We start from the raw sequence: 17,382 nt of genomic DNA, 5'->3' as shown, positions 1-17,382 counted from the left end.
TCTCATTTTTTGCGCTCGCCGGTCGGGTTGACCGTTTATACCGCCATATTGGCTTGCGGCGTCCGCCGCGGCCGAGAAATTCGGCGGTCCTGGCTGCCGAATAGCCTGCGTGCCGCCTCAGGAACCTTACTGTCGTTCGCTCCATGATCAGGCAAGTCCGAGCGCTCCGTTTTCGCCCCAATTTTCCTACGTTCGCGCACATATTCCGCCCAAAATATGCCGCCCTTGTCCGCTCCGCCGTCATCGCCGTCATTTTCGAAAACGTAGATCTCGCGTTCTGCGACGTGACGTCGTTCGTTGCACCGTTCGCGTCCGCATCCGCCGCATCTAACCTAAATACGAGTCGTCGCTTTTCCGTTACGTCAATTATGGAGTGTCATTTTTCACATTCGTATTGCCCTATTTGAGCGATCTCGTTTGCCCCATTTGCCATCTGTGGACTTCCGGTGCGCGACCTTGCCGCGACCTCGTTACTACAGACCTACGGGATGCGTTAGTGAAAGTATAACTTATTTTTCATATTATTTTGCGTTGGCGATTATCCGCAGACTTCTCTAATGAGCTACTTGTACTGTGTTTCCTACGAAAGGTCTTTTGCACAGTGATTCTTGATACTGATAAAATCACATCAAAGACCTCCAAAGGTGTATTTATTTAGTGCAATACAAATTCTACATTTTTTTTTCAATTTTCAATAGATAGAGTTATTAAAAATCTTACTATCATAACTAGCCAGATAATTTTACCTGTAAAATATAATGGTAGTTGGTTAAATTTATTTTAATAAAATATTTATTCACTTGTATATACATTTTATTTATTTATATACAATTATATTTTCATTGAAAATGAATATGTTCAAACTGCTTTGTAAGGAAACAGAAGTTGTACAATTTCTGTAAGAAATTAAAAACGTATTTAAAATTCACAGTGAATTATAATTGTATATAAATAAATGAAATTATAAAAAAAATAATAAATATTTTTTTAGAATAAATTTGCCTCTCAATAACAGGAAAGTATCTATATAAATTGTTTCTTCTAATCCACAATATCTAGCGAGTATGATGGCTGTAGCATTATCTAGGAGCTGTTCGGCTACCTAGTAGTTTTATTCGGATTTACAGATTAAAACTGGAAGGTGATGCTCCTTATTCATCTTACAGTCTGATGGTAAGAATTCGTGGATGAATATACCGTAATAATCAAATAAAATAGTAATGAGAAAACCTGTTATGATACGATGTAGCAATTCTTAGTCATCAGTGACTATGTAACAATTGATTAGCAATATCTTTACGATGCTGATTTTGTTGAAAATTACAGTTTTGAAACAAATGGTGATACTCATTCATGTCAGTTAAAATTGGGTCAGAAACCAACTTCTTCAGTCAAATACTGATTCGGCGATTGCTAAGTGTAATGTCCTCAATTTATTCACATTGTCGTTGTTGGTTGATATGCTAGGCTTACTATCTATATGTCTTGTCATCTTCAACACATTTGCATTCCTCTATTTCTATCTTATGTTTGTGCCGTTCCTAAATCTTTCGTTTGAGCATTCTCGCCGAAAGCCTTCTCTAACATTTGCACTTTATTCCTGCATTTTCAAAATAAAGAAACAAACTTTCATTTCGAGAAATAAATTTGAGCTCGATAGAAAACCATAATAATATTTTTACCACATGAAATATTTTAGCTCCAGCTCCTTGTAGTTATCGCCAAAAACATTTTTCTGTTACGCAAAGCAGTGTCGAGTTCTGATATTTGACCGGCGGTTAAGAATGAGGGACGTAATTGCGACTTTCTAGAGCACTCAGCCTGCATCTGTAAGTCTACTAGCATCGATGGATTGCCGACGCTCCACCAGCAACTTCAAAAGTGCTTCATTGAGCACACAGTTTGTCAAATAAACTGGCTCATATTTTTCGGGTCAGATTTTATATTAACAGGTCAGAATATAAGCGGTCAGAATAAATATTAAATGGTCAGAATTTATATTAATTGGTGGGAATTTATATTAAATGGTTAGAATTTGAATTGGACTAGTCAGAATTTATATTTAGTTTTGACAAATGGTCAGAATAATTTTTTTCAGTTGGCAATAGTGCTATTATTGCTGTGACGCTGAAGATTGGTACAACTGGTTGATCTGTCATTCATATGTCGGCATACCATAATCATTATCAAGCTGCTTGGTTGTCAGATGCAACACAACAAGTCAAACATGCTCTCCGCCGCCGCTCTGTCGCTATTCCTGCTTCGTTGGTCATTGACGACCTTAGCGTCCTACATACAATTAAATAAATTCGTTGAGAGTTATTCATGGGGTGTTCACTGTTCTGATCGACGCTCGCTCGCACCTTATCTGTCCCAACAGTTTAGATGTGAGAGATATTTTATAAGATATTTCTAAAATATATAATATTTCTTTTAATTCACATGATCACTATATTTTAATTCTGATCGTCCTATATTTTTATTCTGACCGTATGCTGTGTTTATTCTAACCGGTTGCTATTTATTCTGACCCTGAATAATATAATAACCATTAATATTTTAATTTTAATTGCACTATATTTTTATTCTGACCGTATGTTATTTTTATTCTAACCATTTGACCCTGAATAATACAATTATGACCAGGCTGTTAATAAATCGGAATATTATTCTGACCATTTATTTTTTTATCATAAACAATGAATAAATGTCACTTTGCACGATTAGCTCGATTTTTTTTCGTTTTTCAAAATTTCCGTGATGACCTTTTTTTTCTAGCTTTTGCGGCAATAATGACTTATTTTTAGTGTCTTTTGATATTTTCAATAACTGGTCACTTTAGATTTGTATTCTAATCTAATAAAACATTGGTTCTGTTTTGTTCATTAGTCTAGAAAATATTTATAAAGCATTTTATTTAGGAAATTAATTACACCTTTATTTATCTCTCAACAAAATCACTATGAATCTCAATTTTGGGGTCTTTAAAAATCTCCCACTGGCATGGTACAATTAGTAATAATCTTATTGTTTCTGACGTGTTGTACAATCGTCTAAAACGCCACACTTAAAAGGCCTCAAATCTACTTATACTTGCCATAAGTACAGCCTAAATCTTGTTTCCATATAGCAGTACCAATCATACATACAACAGTGAAACATTCAAAGTCTGCGACATAATTTTTTTTCATTTTGATAAATGTGCTTCTGGCTGTATTTTAGAACATATTTGAGAACTTTCAATGGTATTATAAGAGTTTTGATACCCAGTATCGTATTTTTTTCTCTTCGTTAATATTAAACTTCTATAACGTAGTATTAGTTGATATACCTACACCAGAAGTTATCAAATCATAATCATAAACTAATTTAAATTGTTGAAAATTACTAAAATAATTTATTTCTTGTTATAGTTAAACATAACTTAAATAAAAAGTATAAAGTTTATTTTTATTACTTTTCAGGATCAGCTTCTTGTACGTTCTTATACATTGAGACACTATAGACGTTCATCATGGACAAAAAGAAAGACGCCAATGATATTAGTGATGATGGAGATTCTTCGATGAACGTAAGCGCCATGGACATCTCTGATCCGAATCCTGATAATTCAATCAACTATCAAACAGCCGACGAAGATAACTCTCGGTATTTTTCTGTCATCGAAGACGATTCCACCCTCGAAGACATTACCGGTAAAGATTTCTCCTTACCCGAGTCTGAGCAAAGTACGATGACTATACAATGTGACGACAAGACAGTCGAGAGTGTCAATCTGTCTCAATCTGGCATCGATAACGTTGAAAATTCAACAGATATTGTCTCCGACGAAATTGCAATTTTCGACGAAAAGAGCATGCTAACCATACAATCTGAGGACAAATCGATGGATAGTGTCAATGTCCCTCAAGAAAAAGATTCTAATGTTACCAAATTAGATACTCATGAAAACTTAGATGATTTAACAAACGCGGATATTTTCGACGATAAGAGCTTGACTATAGAGTCTGAAGATCTGAAGTCAATTGATAGCAATCAAATATCGATTGTTGAAAACGTCGATGATTCAACAAACATCGTTTCGGAAACTGACGATGCTTTTGAAGATAAAAGCATGACTTCAACACAATGCGATGATATTGTCGATGACGCGCAAGTGAGCGAAATCCATGTGAACGAAAACGTTGTCGATTCGACAAACATTTCATGTGAAGTTGATGATATTTTTGACGATCAAAGCACTAAAACTATACATTGTGATGATAAGTCAGTCGATGACGTCAGTGTTCAACAAGTCAGCAAATTCAATGTGCATGAAAATGTTGACGATTCAACAACCATTGTTTCTGGAGATGTTGATATTTTCGATGATAACGAAAGTTCAGTCGATGGACACGATTTAGTCATCGACGACGATCCTCAACCTTCTGTTAAATCGGACGATTGTCAAGAATCAGCGGATGCTCAATATAAATATGAAGAAGATGCGTCTCAAGAGAACAACGTAATAACCATCAAAGACACTAATTTTAGCATGCTGAAGAAGAATCATTTCGCTAGCGGGCTTTTGGATGCTATCGAAAACACCAACATGTCCCAAGGAACCAACGACAGCGATTCGCGCGCCAGCTGCAAAGTCGATATCAAAGATCTGTTCGGGGATTCCGAAGAGAACGGCCTCAAGTCCGATAGCTACAACTTCCCAGAAGGGAGTCATCGCGTCACCCTTCAGATGGACGGAAGAGACATCGAAGCAATTAACATCGGACAAGATATATACATTTATGAGAACGAGGGAGCGCTCACCGCCTTTCAAGTTTTGAAAGAGGATGGGAATTCCAAGATTAAATTTCTCAACATCACGTATGTATACTCTTCTATTATTAAAATATTTAAAAATTGGCATTGTGTCTTCATTTAGTCACAAAAGTTGATTATTGTGTCAATTTCTACGCTTTTGCATTCTATTTATTAATTGATTCATTTGCGTTCAATATATTGATACTGATATTCATATTTGAGAAGAAAGATTCACAATATCATATTGCTGTTAAACAAGTATTTATATTTGTGATGCATGTCATATTATACGAGTGATTCATATGAAAATTTAAACTGATAGTTTTCGCGAAATTAGTAAAATATGATCTTTAGGAGAATTGGCGTAACTTTTTAACTAATGCGTTTATATACGTGATTTTTTTAAGTTACGTTCAATATATTTAAGGGCATTGATATATGTTGTTTATTTTGCGACACTCAATTTAAATTTTATTTTTTTATGTATATCAATATTACTTTTAGAAATGTACAATATATTTTTTCTTTTGCGATTTACTTGACATTTGATAAAAATAATCAGGAAAGATCATAGAATAAATCGCACTTTCGCATATAATTGGTTCCTGAAAATGTGTGCGAATTTTGAATGTACGAAAGTCGAGGGAAGTAAAAAAAATTGAAATTGTGTGTATTTTAAAATATTTATTTATTAAGTAAATATAAGATGTTTAAGAAGCGTTTAAGAGACACGTTTAAGTGGGGTTTGCGGGTGTTTCCTTTGAAAAGTTATCAAGAGTTAACTGTTTTCCACTATTCTTTTTCTTTTCTTCATATAGTGTTTTATAACATGCTATGTTTTTATTGATCGCCCTATGCACTTGAGATATGCGTTCTCCATTGGGATCACAATCTTCCATAATATTTAAAAGTTTGTCAAGGTGCGTGAAGGCTTCATTCATATTTTTCACTGTTAAAGAGTTTTCCAAAATAAACCTGTTTCATCTACATTAAATATTTGGCTAGATAGAGGAATATTCTCCATCTTCAATAATTTTGAACAATTAGGAAATAAATTCTTTTGCAGCATCTTTATCCGCATCAGCCGATTCTCAAGTAAATTTAATATTATGAAAAGAATACCTCATTTTAAAATTATAAAATCAACCGTTATTTGCTTGAAAAACCGTGTTAAAATCTTTTTTATATCTATCCTTCCAATCTTTGTGCAAACTAAGAGCTTTTGCTTGAATAATTGAAATACTCAGAGGGACATCTTTTTGATGTTGGTCATCGATCCACGATGACAAAGATTTTCCATTTCATCCATGTTTTTTTTTGCTGTGTTTTTTTTGGAAATCTATCTTTAAAGATTGCGGAAATATATCTTTATTTTCCACAATTTTGAACGTATTTCTTAATTATATTTTTATTTTGTAAAATTGAACATATCGTAGACCTGTTTGTATCATACGAACGTCCGATTGAAGCAAAAGATTCACCGCTATCAGAACGTCTAATAATTTTCATCTTTGTCTTGAATCGTGTGAAGTTTATGAGTCCTTGATTTATTTTTGTTCGTATCAACACAAGTTTTTCCGTTTCTCACTCGTGTTTATATTTTATTTAATTAAAAAAAAAAAAAAAATTAAATTTAAAAAAATTGTTTTTTTTTTAAAATGTGCGAATTGTGCGAAAGTCGAGGGCTTAAACTTAAAATTAAAAGTTTTGATAATGAATAACAGAGTTTCATATAAAATGATTTTTTATAAATGTGTTCAGATTTTATATTAGAATAAACAAAACTTCCTTTGGCTCTCAAATATATTTAAACATGAAATAGTAATATATATCTTCATAAAAACGTGTAGATTCTTATATCGGCGTGTAAATGTTATTTTGTAATAATTATAAAATAATACCAGAAATAATAAGTTGATATTACCTCAGTAAATATAAATTTAAATAAAGATTTTGACTCACCATGTAATACGTTATCTTGTCAGTAATATACTATAGAAATTAGTATCTCATAAAGTGTTAATACAATTTTATTAGAAATTTAGAGGTGCAATACCTCTAAAGCAAACTCGCATCCTTTTGGACGTTTTTGTATATTTGTATATTTGCTGGAATAACAGACATGCATCACCATACTGAACAATAAATGTTAATGGCTTTTCTCTTATACGTAACTGCTGCCAATTTTTATCAATAATTTAATACATTCGTTTTTTGTTTCAATAGTTTCAATTTGTGTTTATTTTTGTAGCAAAAACGACGATGGTAATATCGAACTTTATGAAGAACAAGTAAACCAAGTTCCTGTTACTAATGAAGATTCTGTCGAAGTCGCAGAAAAGGTAATGATTTTGTTTTTAAACTATTTTATTGTTAGACAAATAGCAAAAATCATGTTTTTTTTATATTTCCAGAATAAATCTGATGGTAGCACAGTAGTAGAGCAACATAAAGTGCCCGAAATGGAAAAGAACTCTCATCGAGTTATCCAAGCCATTACTAATCAAGGGAAGAAGAGCCCGTTGATTGATAACACTAGCAATACTTCTCCAGTGAAGATCATAGATATACCTAATGTTGATTGCAAGAAAGTCGAAGATGAATCAGAAGTCTTAAAAGTCGGAATCAAATTAGACGAAAATAGTTCAGCAGAAAAGCTTTTAGGCGATCTTCAAAACGGTGAAGTTTTAAAAGCAAATGAGGATATTGAAAAAATCGACGATTTCCAGAAGGAACTGGTGTCAATTATGGACGGCGGGGACAACGATAACATGGAAGAGGAAGATAAAATTACTTTGTATGCTAGTCGTGATAACGAAGATTCGACAGTAGTAAAATTGAAGAAGTTTAATGAAGATTTGTCAAATTCCCCAATAAAGTCGCTCTCACCGAGAGAAGAAAATGAAAAAATTATTCCTCCAACCGTCGACTCTGATGATGATGAATCTAGTATAATTGAAGGTGAGCCAGTTACTGGCGATTGCGAGCTAGAATGGATTATGAAAGATGCGAACGATACTAATAAAGTAGATGAAAATAAAATTGCTCCAGCAGTCCAACCTCAATCATCCCCAAATGTTATAAATGAAGATATAGTCCAAGTAGAGAAAAATAAAGCTGAATGCAATTTTAATATTGCTGTTCAAAAAACACTGTTAGCGAATGACGTTGCAATAAAAAAGATTGATAAAAAATCAGAGACTGTTTTATCGATTGAAGAAGGAACGACTTTGGACGATATAGACTCTTTTGAACCAGTCGTTAATAGAAATGTTTTTGCCGTGAAAACATATTCAAAAGAATCAAAGTTAAAAACCAAACTTAAAAATCAAATCAGTTCATCGTCGGAAGACTGTGCAGTGACTGTTACAAAAGCTGAAATTACAAATAGCAATTCTAACGGTATAGAAAGCAATCTAAAAAAGGACTTGTCACCGTCGTTAAAAAATAGACAACCGAGAAAACAAATATTCACACCGGTGGCTACTTCAGACATTGAAATCATATTTCTTAATAATAAAAATAAGCCTACCGAATCACAAGATGAATCAGTGATCAAATCGCCACTCAAGGTGAAGGAGGAGTTGTCTAGTTCCGATCGAAGGAAGAGAGGACGGCCGAAGAGGATTATTTCTGAATCTACCGAAGTTAAGACGCCCGAAGAACAATCGGATACTGTCACTTCTATACCTGATGACGATTTAATATCGACGGATGATAGTAAATCTTCAAATAATAAAGAAAATGATTCGGCACTCGTTCAAAATGCTGATGCCGCTGCAGCTGTAATAGAGAAACAGTCAACGGAGAACGTCGATATTAAAACAGATGAACATATTGGTGAAAAGGTGAACGTTCCATCCACTTCGGGTAAGAGAAAGAAAGGTCGCCCAAAGAAGATTCTGTCTTCAAGTTTTTGCAGTGCAATGGAAGACGTGAAAGTCGAGGTATCAAGGAAATCTCTACCGATTATGTTTCATAATCCATCGTCGAATTCCTCCGAATTGAAATCAGAAGATGATGAAAATATTTGTCCGCTATGCAATAAAAATTTTAGAAGTAAAAATGTTTTATTTAAACATGCAAAACATTGCTGCGGTGTAACTGAGATTGTTAAATCGCCGAAGCGTAAAAAGCTCAGTACCGATTGTAATGAAACTCCATCGACTGAAGTTGAATTTAAGCCATCGATTGTGAAAGAAATTGTAGAGGAAAATATTCGAGAAAAGTCGGTAGATAAAGAAAAGCATAAGGAAAAGGTTAAGGATAGTCAAGAATCGTCATCAGGTAAAGAAATGCGTAAGGAGAAGATCAAAGATGATAAAAAACCGTCATTAGATAAAGAAATACGTAAAGCGAAGATCGAAGATAGTCAAGAATCGTCAAAAGATAAAGAAATACATAAAGAGAAGGTCGAAGTTAGCCAAGAATCTTTGTTAGATAGAGAGAGAGTCGAAATAAAGAATCCCGCAATGAAGCGATGCAAAGTCGAGTCAAAGAGCAGTGTCATGGCCTCGCCCATGACTAGGCTTTCTAAGATAATGAAAATGAAACCGCCACTTCTTCAAATCATTAAATGTGAAATTTGTGGCAAGATTTTCCGACAGCTCGCACATAAAGTCAATCATCAAAGATCGCACGCTAAAGAAAAAATAGTCAAGAAAGAAGAGGTGATCGTTAAAGAAGATAAGGATGTTGAATCTGATACTATTTTGAAGTGCGAAGTGTGCCAGAAGGGCTTTAGAAAACTCCATCATCTTGTGGCGCATCGTGAGGTTCATAATGAGGTCAAATCTCGTCGCACTTCTTTGAGCGTTAGAAGCAACGAGTCCGAAGCTGGTTTTCGTTGTGAAATCTGCGAGAAATCATTTCGCAAGATGCATCATTTGGTGGAGCATCGACAATTGCATGTCGCGGAATCGGCAAACGGCGTCGAAGTTAAAATACCGACTGTCGCCGAAGAAAATGCTACTTGTAACGGCTGTGGAAAGTCTTTCAGGAAACGTCATCACATGATCGAACATCGAGATGTCCACTGCTCGCCTTCTAAGATAAAGAAGGATAGCTCGGATGCTAATTTACGATTGTCGATCACTAGTATTAATAGTGACGACAGTAATAATTGCAGCATATGCGGCAAGTCATATCGGAAACTGCATCATATGGTGGAACACCGAGAGAGCCATGCAGAGACAAGTGCAAGCAAATCTGTTCTCGATAGATTGAGCACGAAGGATATCATACACGAGTGTTCAAAATGCTACATGGTTTTCCCGAATACCAACTCTTTAGATAAACACATGACTAAATGCCTCACTAGAAAATTGGCCAGGAGGACTATAATAGGCGGGGAAGCCGTTCAAGATAAACCTGTCTCGCTCATACCTAAGAGGAAAAGCGTCGATTCTACGACAAAAGAATCTGTGGCGAAACGAGTAGTCAATAAAGAAGTTGTTAGATCTAACATTATTCTAAGAAAAAGTATAATTAAAGTGCCTGTCAAAAGTACGACTAAAATTCCTTCCGTCGCTCAAGCTAAGAGGGCCAAATTAGATACAGAAGAAAACGAGACCAATGAACAGTACAAAGAATCCGATGATGATGATGATGATGATGAAGAAGAGAATGTAAGATATAGTCTTAATCCTGATTACAAATCATCGCCTGATTGCTCGGAACAATCCGCACCGGATACTACAGATACCAAAGGGATAGAGAGAGAGAGTGAAACGAATACGTCTGAAGATGAATCGACCAGGTATTCGTTTCCGATTAGTCTGAAAGATAAGGAAGCGCCCAAATCTACTACTAAAGCCCCAGTTTCACCCGCGAAGCCGATAAAAAGGTCTGTCGGAGCGCCTAGAAAATCGATTATAACAACTGTAGCGACACCAAAGAAAACTATGTTGCCGAGGAGGGACACTAGGAAGAGCGCTGTCACTTTGTTGGTCAAGAGAGCGTCACTTGGCGGAAGAAAGACGCTAGAGAGTAGAAAGCTTCCGGCACCCAAGAAGCTGCAGTTGAGATGCTGCGGCCAAATTTTCCAAACTCAGGCGTCGTTAGCATTACACCGAAAGTCTCACAAAGGTATTTAGTTTATATTTTCTTATTGGGGTATTGAAACTAATTTTAGTAGAAATTGTTTATTTCGTTCAGGTAAGTCTGTTAGATAGCTCTAGATTCATATCCTTTGTAATTGCGATTCAGCTTGTTGAGATTTGTTTGGCCTGCCGTGATGAATTTTGTATTTATCGTATATGTTTTGTTAGTCTGACTTTCTTACAATGTCATCAGCATATGCGTCAACTTTATTTTTTAATTAAAATTGCCGTGCATCTTTAATTTTCCTGTTCCGTAATATTAAATTTGAGGTGTTTCAATAACCGAAATGATAACGAAATTGTATACGTATGAATGATGTTGTTATTAATAATTTTTTATTTTTGCAGTGGCTCACAAGGTTCACAAGTGCGATTGTGGTAAACAATTTGAAAACGAGATACTGTTGAAGCGCCATATGGATACCGAGCACACTCCTCCCAAGTCTTTTAAGTGTCAGTACTGCGACGTGTCGATGCGAACGGCGGCTCAGTATGCCAAGCATAAGAAAACTCACGACGATAATAAAGCATCCACGGCACAGGTGAATAAAGTAGCGCGGAAGTCGCTCCGGGGAGGCGTTAGCGAAGTTACCGCCGACAAGAAAACTATCACGGCACCGACGCCTATGACGATCAGGAAGAAACGGAGAATCGCCCACGGCGGAGTGCCGCTCTCTGAAAAGATGAAGAAAGCCCTGGCCAATGCCAAGTTTTAAAATGTTTGTCAAACTAATAGTGTTAAAACGTCAAAGATCTAAGTGTTACATAGTTTTAAATGAAGGACCATAATCGGTATATAAAGTCGCCGATATGAAACCTACGAACGGAAAGATGAAAGTTCTGATCAATGCCAAGTTTTAATTTTGTAAATATTTTTTTATTACGGTATTCTTAACAGTTCTAATTTCAATTAATGAGTGTGATCGGTGATGTTTCAAAGCCAAACAATGTTGAAGAATGAAGAGATCAAAGATTTTGATACGTCGATTATAGACTTAAAGACTGAGCTTGAGTCAACGTTACCTTCAATACTCAAAGCGTCGATTTTGATAATGAATTTTGCTATTTAATCGATGGCGAGCCAGTCGCTGGCGACTGAGTTGGACTGGATAAACAAATCTGATTGAAATGCCGGTAAAGAAAGATTTTTCTTTTATATTTAAAGTTGAGCGTAAACAAAAGATCTCATTTAAATCGTTTTTTTTTATAATTAAAAATTTTCTCCGATAAGTATGTGTTTTCCAATCCAAACAGATGAGCCGATTATGTTGAGTTTTATCTTTGTAAATAATTTGTTTATTTCTATATGGATACTAAGACATCTATGGATATTGATAGTCTTAATAATTGTATATGCTTAAAAAACTAATAATGGAATTATTGAAACAAGTCGTATATGTGGAACAATGAAAAAATTGTAAATAGATATATTAAATATATTGTATATATAAATAAATATATGTAAATGTGAAATATATATTTCGAAATTATATTTTTTTATAACGATTTTCAAAACGAACAATTAGTATTTCACAAAAAGCGAATAAGTGATGTTTGTTGTATTGAATATTAGAGATACTGTATTTTATTTTTAAAAATGAAGAGTATTTTTATCTAGTACTTGATTTTTTATTTGATTTGTTGATTTAATTACATATTATATCATATTTTTTTTTTAAATTTGATGCATAAAGGTGATTTTGTGGTGAAATCACGTTATGGTCTTTTTTTTAATCTTAATTTTATTTTCACGTTTCCAAGTTTAGTTTTAAAAAGTCTTATGATTATTGATAACTTTTCTATTATTATTTTAATATTTTGTTAATGCAGTTGACGACTCCCAGAACAATGTTTATAATATTTTTAATCTGTAATTATTATTATTTGTTTATGTTTTATGGTTATACATTGACTGTTCATGAAAATAAAGTAAATAAATGTATAATTTTTTTTTTAAATCGCTCTTGCGGAATGCTCCTACAGTTTTCCCTCGATTCCATCTTCGATTCTTTTGATGCGGCTTAACTTAGTTGGTACCTAGTTATCGTTATTATTGTGGTGTTATTAGTGCATCTCAAGTTCGAAAGTTTTTCTCCTCTAATTGATGTGCCGCCATTTCATCTATCCGGTACCCTTCTCATTATATTATGTATATATATATATTTTCCGTAGATATTAAATAGGTCCCTTGTTTTGCTCCTTTTCCAACATTGAACTCTTGATTTGCCCCCCTTGAATTGGTCAGAAAAATGCGTTTTATTTAATGAATACGAATTTTATCGAAATCAAAATATTAAAAGACGACCATTGACTGGCCAGCTTTTCCCCCTCTCCCCCTAAAAAAAGCTGAAATGACATCCCTGATTCTAAATCAAAAATTTTCAGATTATCCCTCAAAAAAATCTAAAAAAAACCGTCTCGAATCTATTCTGAAATTATTTTAAAAATATGTCATTTCAGTGAAATCATATCGCAATACATTTTCACGGGTAGATATTTTTATATATTTTTACCAGTGAAAATATAAAATATCTGGCATGTTCTAGTAAAATTATGATTTCAACTTTTCCATATGTAGTAATATATACATTTAAATATTTATCATTATTTGTATAAATGTCACAGTGAATATGTATTTTTCGGTGAAGTTATATTTTCACTAGTGACGTCCAAATACATTTTCACCTGTAGGTATATATTTTAACTGAGCGCTAATATGCTGATCTAAAATGTCTATGAAACTCAATTTGACACTTGCAACGCGAACATTTGCTGTTCAAACCCAAACCTAACCTACACGAATTAACCAAAACCAACTTGACCTAATGAAAGTTCTACTAATTATAGTCCAAAATACAAACTAAGCCAACTCATCTCAGAGGAAAATAAGTGAAAGAATAAATACAGACAAACATCGCATCTCACATATTGCTCCACAGTTTGTCTGCATTTCGATATTACAATATTTAAAAAAATATTATAGTTATCCTTACTGATATTACTATGCACTTCTAATATAGGTGGGTTGATTAAAGTATATTAAAACCGAATTTTGGTCAATAGGAGGGCGCAAAAACAATTATCACTTCTCAGAAGGCAAAAATTCACGTCAAAAGCAATAAAATCGTGTCGACGCCGTCGCAGTGGGAACGCTCGGCGAGCGTTCTCACTGCGACGGCGACGGCACGATTTTATTGCTTTTGACGTGGATTTTTGACTTCTGAGAAGTGATAATTGTTTTTTGCGCCCTCCTATTGGTCAAAATTCGGTTTAGATATGCTTTATTCAATTCTCACTTATTGTTATAAAATAGTTTTAATAAATCAAAATATTAAAAACGACCTCTAACTGGCCAACTCTTGCTCCCCCTGGAAGAAATTGAAATGACATCCCTGTCTGAAAATAGGCATTTTAATTAGTTTTGGGGCTATATTTTTTTAAATTTATTATAAATATTTCGTTGTAACATGACAGGCAAAAGCCCAATGCGTTACAACAGAGTAAATCTGCACCAACTGGGTAAGTCAATCAGACATAATGAATACCTACAAGTAAGTATTAACCACCTGCCTTTTTAATCTAGGAATCCCTGATATCTATATATAATAAATTATTATTTGTATTTTAATATATGCATTTTTATATATAAAAATTCGAGTCTGCTGACGTGTCTCGAACTCGCGACCCTAAGTTACCAGTCTAGATCTTTCGAACAACGCTATTTCGACCTTATTGTATGCCGAGAGGTGCGATAATCAGCCATTAAGACGCCATAAGGATCTTAATAGTATATTTTATTTTACACAACTCATTATGTATACCAATACACAAATGTAGAAGAGTCAAGGTTGTAGTATCAAAGGCAATCGAGTACAATATAGAGTGTTCGTTGAAGTACCAGAGTAGTAGCAGTTATTAAGAGCTGATGTTGCTGATTCTCAAATGCGTGAGATTTTATCTTCCAGAAGGCTTATTAAGTCAATTTAGGACGTATTGTTAAATTTCGCGTCTCTAATATACGTCTCTATTGAACTATGAGTATTTCTCCCGGGTGGCCCTATGTAAGCGATACCATTGTTGCTTACCGATAATCACAAAAAAACATGAATACGTGGAACTATTTGTTGAGAACGGTCTTCTTGTTTTTTTTTACAACCAGATGTCGCACAGCGAACCGTATCCAATCGTTCGCATTAAATAAAAATAGAAGCTCAGGCTCAAATGTGCACCGATTAACATAATTTTGAATAACTTAAAATAACTTTTAATATACACTATGTATTAATTAACTTAGGATGACTTCATGCTACGTATTATATAGTCATACTATCATAATATATTTATTATAACATTATTTGAATGCAAGGATCATACTAATTGATTTTCGATCAATTAGAAAAATAACGAATTCTACTCATAGCTGACTGACCTTAGATTTAATCGATGCTAATGTCGCACTTAACAATCACAATATTATATTAGATTAGCATACGTTTAACAGTAAGACATGGCGCCGGAGACAAGTTATAAATAATAATTTAATAAAAAAGCTCTAAACCGGTAACTAAAAGTTTTGAGACGAGACCTTGGAATATCACATCATGAAACGAGAAATGCAATCGAAACGAGAAATATTAATTTTTTTAAGTGTCGCTTTTCCGCTACAATAATACTACACTATGGTAATTTAATTAACTGATTTTTCCAGATTTGGATTATTCCGTTTGTGAATTAAACGCGAATTTTACGACACATAAAGTTGAAGGTCGTGGGTTCGAATTCAACAAGATTTAACGACGTTTATCAATTTTATATTGTGTATGGGAGATCAGATATTAGAAATAAAGATTATGTTTTAAAAACGAAACATATCACAATTAAATATATATATAACTGATAATTGAAAATAAACTTAATCTATCCGAGCTTTAAAGTTTTTCACACCAGTGTTTTGATCACTAGTAAGTTTCATTATACCATTAATCTTACTTATGTGGTATTTGCGGCTGCTCTACAAATATATTACAAACATTCTAATTATACAAGTACTTCAGAGAAAAGTCGAAAGTCGCGTCTTTGTTTTTTTATTTGACACACACATTTCAGCCACAAAAATGGTGCCATTAATATCTGACCGATCGATTAGTTTATACAATGATTTATATTATACAGAATAGTGTACTGAATACTTTATAAAGTACAACAATAAATACAATACAAGACATAATGAAAGCATTTAATACCCAAAGTTCACACACAAATTTATATTTCTAAATATTACTTAAGTATACTAAATGTACAATATATACCTATTTAATATTTAGTGAATACTTATTATTTAATATACAAGCATATAAAATGTGATTGTACAGGGTGTGGCATATTTTAAAGGGGCACTGTGTGGGCTGTAGTAAGGTAGGCTTAATTCGGTAGATTAGGATCTACCGTTTTCAGTACCCAACATAAGTGAACATCAAAACTTTGTTGTTCAAGCGTATTATGAGATCAACCGTTCTGTGATAACGACGCAGAGAGCGTTTCATACACGTTTCGCGCTTGGTTGATATGAATCTGTACCAGATCGGAAAATAATTTTGCTGGATATTTAATCTTCCGGCAATCGGATCCACACTGAAAAGATAATCACATGGATATTCCTGAACATATTCTCGCTGCAGCTGTTCTTCAGATAAAAAATATAATCCTGACCGCTAGAAAGGAATATAAAACATCATTTTATCGCTAGACAGTGGCGTAGCTATGGGGGGGGGGAGGCGGAAGGGGCGGCACTTGCTTGGGGGAGGCATATTCGCGATGGGATCGTCCAGTGTGATTTTTAACCCTGAATGCACTAAACCATATATAAATCCACGAATAAAAAGAGCGTAATAATAACCAATTTATAATTTTAAGAAATGCTGATTTTATGACTCTGCAAAAAACGTATGGAGAGAGGGGGGACGGCAATTTTAAGGATCGCCCTGGGCAGCACATACTCTAGCTACGCCACTGTAGCTAGATGGTATAATATATATTTGACAACTTAATTAATTTTTCAATACAAACACTACTCTAACATTTATCTTAAAATACATTTACGTTAAAAGCAATTTAAAAAGCATTACAGTGTAATACATTTCACATAAGCTTACTGTAAATCGTTACGACTTGAAGACATTCTTATTTATTATGTTACATAGTGTATGCGAAGTGATATGAACCGCAGCCGGTTGATCCGCAACTCGCAAAAGATACACGCGCGCGAACGTGGGGCATCGTCGATGTCTTTATTTTCATTAAAAGTCTAAAAGTAGTTTTAAACGCTCTGTTTTAGTATAACAATTTTAAAATGTTCTCCATAATTTTATGTGGTTTTTATTTTTTAGAATCTAGGCTAATGCAGTAGTGCATTTTTATTATGCTGATTTTGCTTTTAAATATAGCAATGCGTATTCTTATGACAGCATCGGAATGCCGTTAT

The 17,382-nt window shown here is 34.0% G+C and overlaps 1 protein-coding gene across 1 annotated transcript; it reads left to right on the top strand.

Moving 5' to 3' along the window:
* Positions 1-45: 45 nt before the first annotated feature.
* Positions 46-12,846, top strand: LOC148237339 (uncharacterized). The gene is made up of 5 exons (XM_088205209.1): positions 46-151; positions 3,465-4,863; positions 7,052-7,142; positions 7,215-10,887; positions 11,250-12,846. Exons 2-5 carry the CDS (start codon positions 3,515-3,517, stop codon positions 11,615-11,617), a joined length of 5,481 nt encoding a protein of 1,826 aa, XP_088061335.1. The 5' UTR covers positions 46-151; positions 3,465-3,514; the 3' UTR covers positions 11,618-12,846.
* Positions 12,847-17,382: the final 4,536 nt, after the last annotated feature.

Source organism: Plectrocnemia conspersa, unplaced genomic scaffold, assembly GCF_051122295.1.
Source record: "Plectrocnemia conspersa isolate PC_06_02 unplaced genomic scaffold, ASM5112229v1 ptg000002l, whole genome shotgun sequence".
Lineage (NCBI taxonomy): Eukaryota > Metazoa > Arthropoda > Insecta > Trichoptera > Polycentropodidae > Plectrocnemia > Plectrocnemia conspersa.
This window is presented reverse-complemented; position numbering and strand designations above follow the sequence as displayed.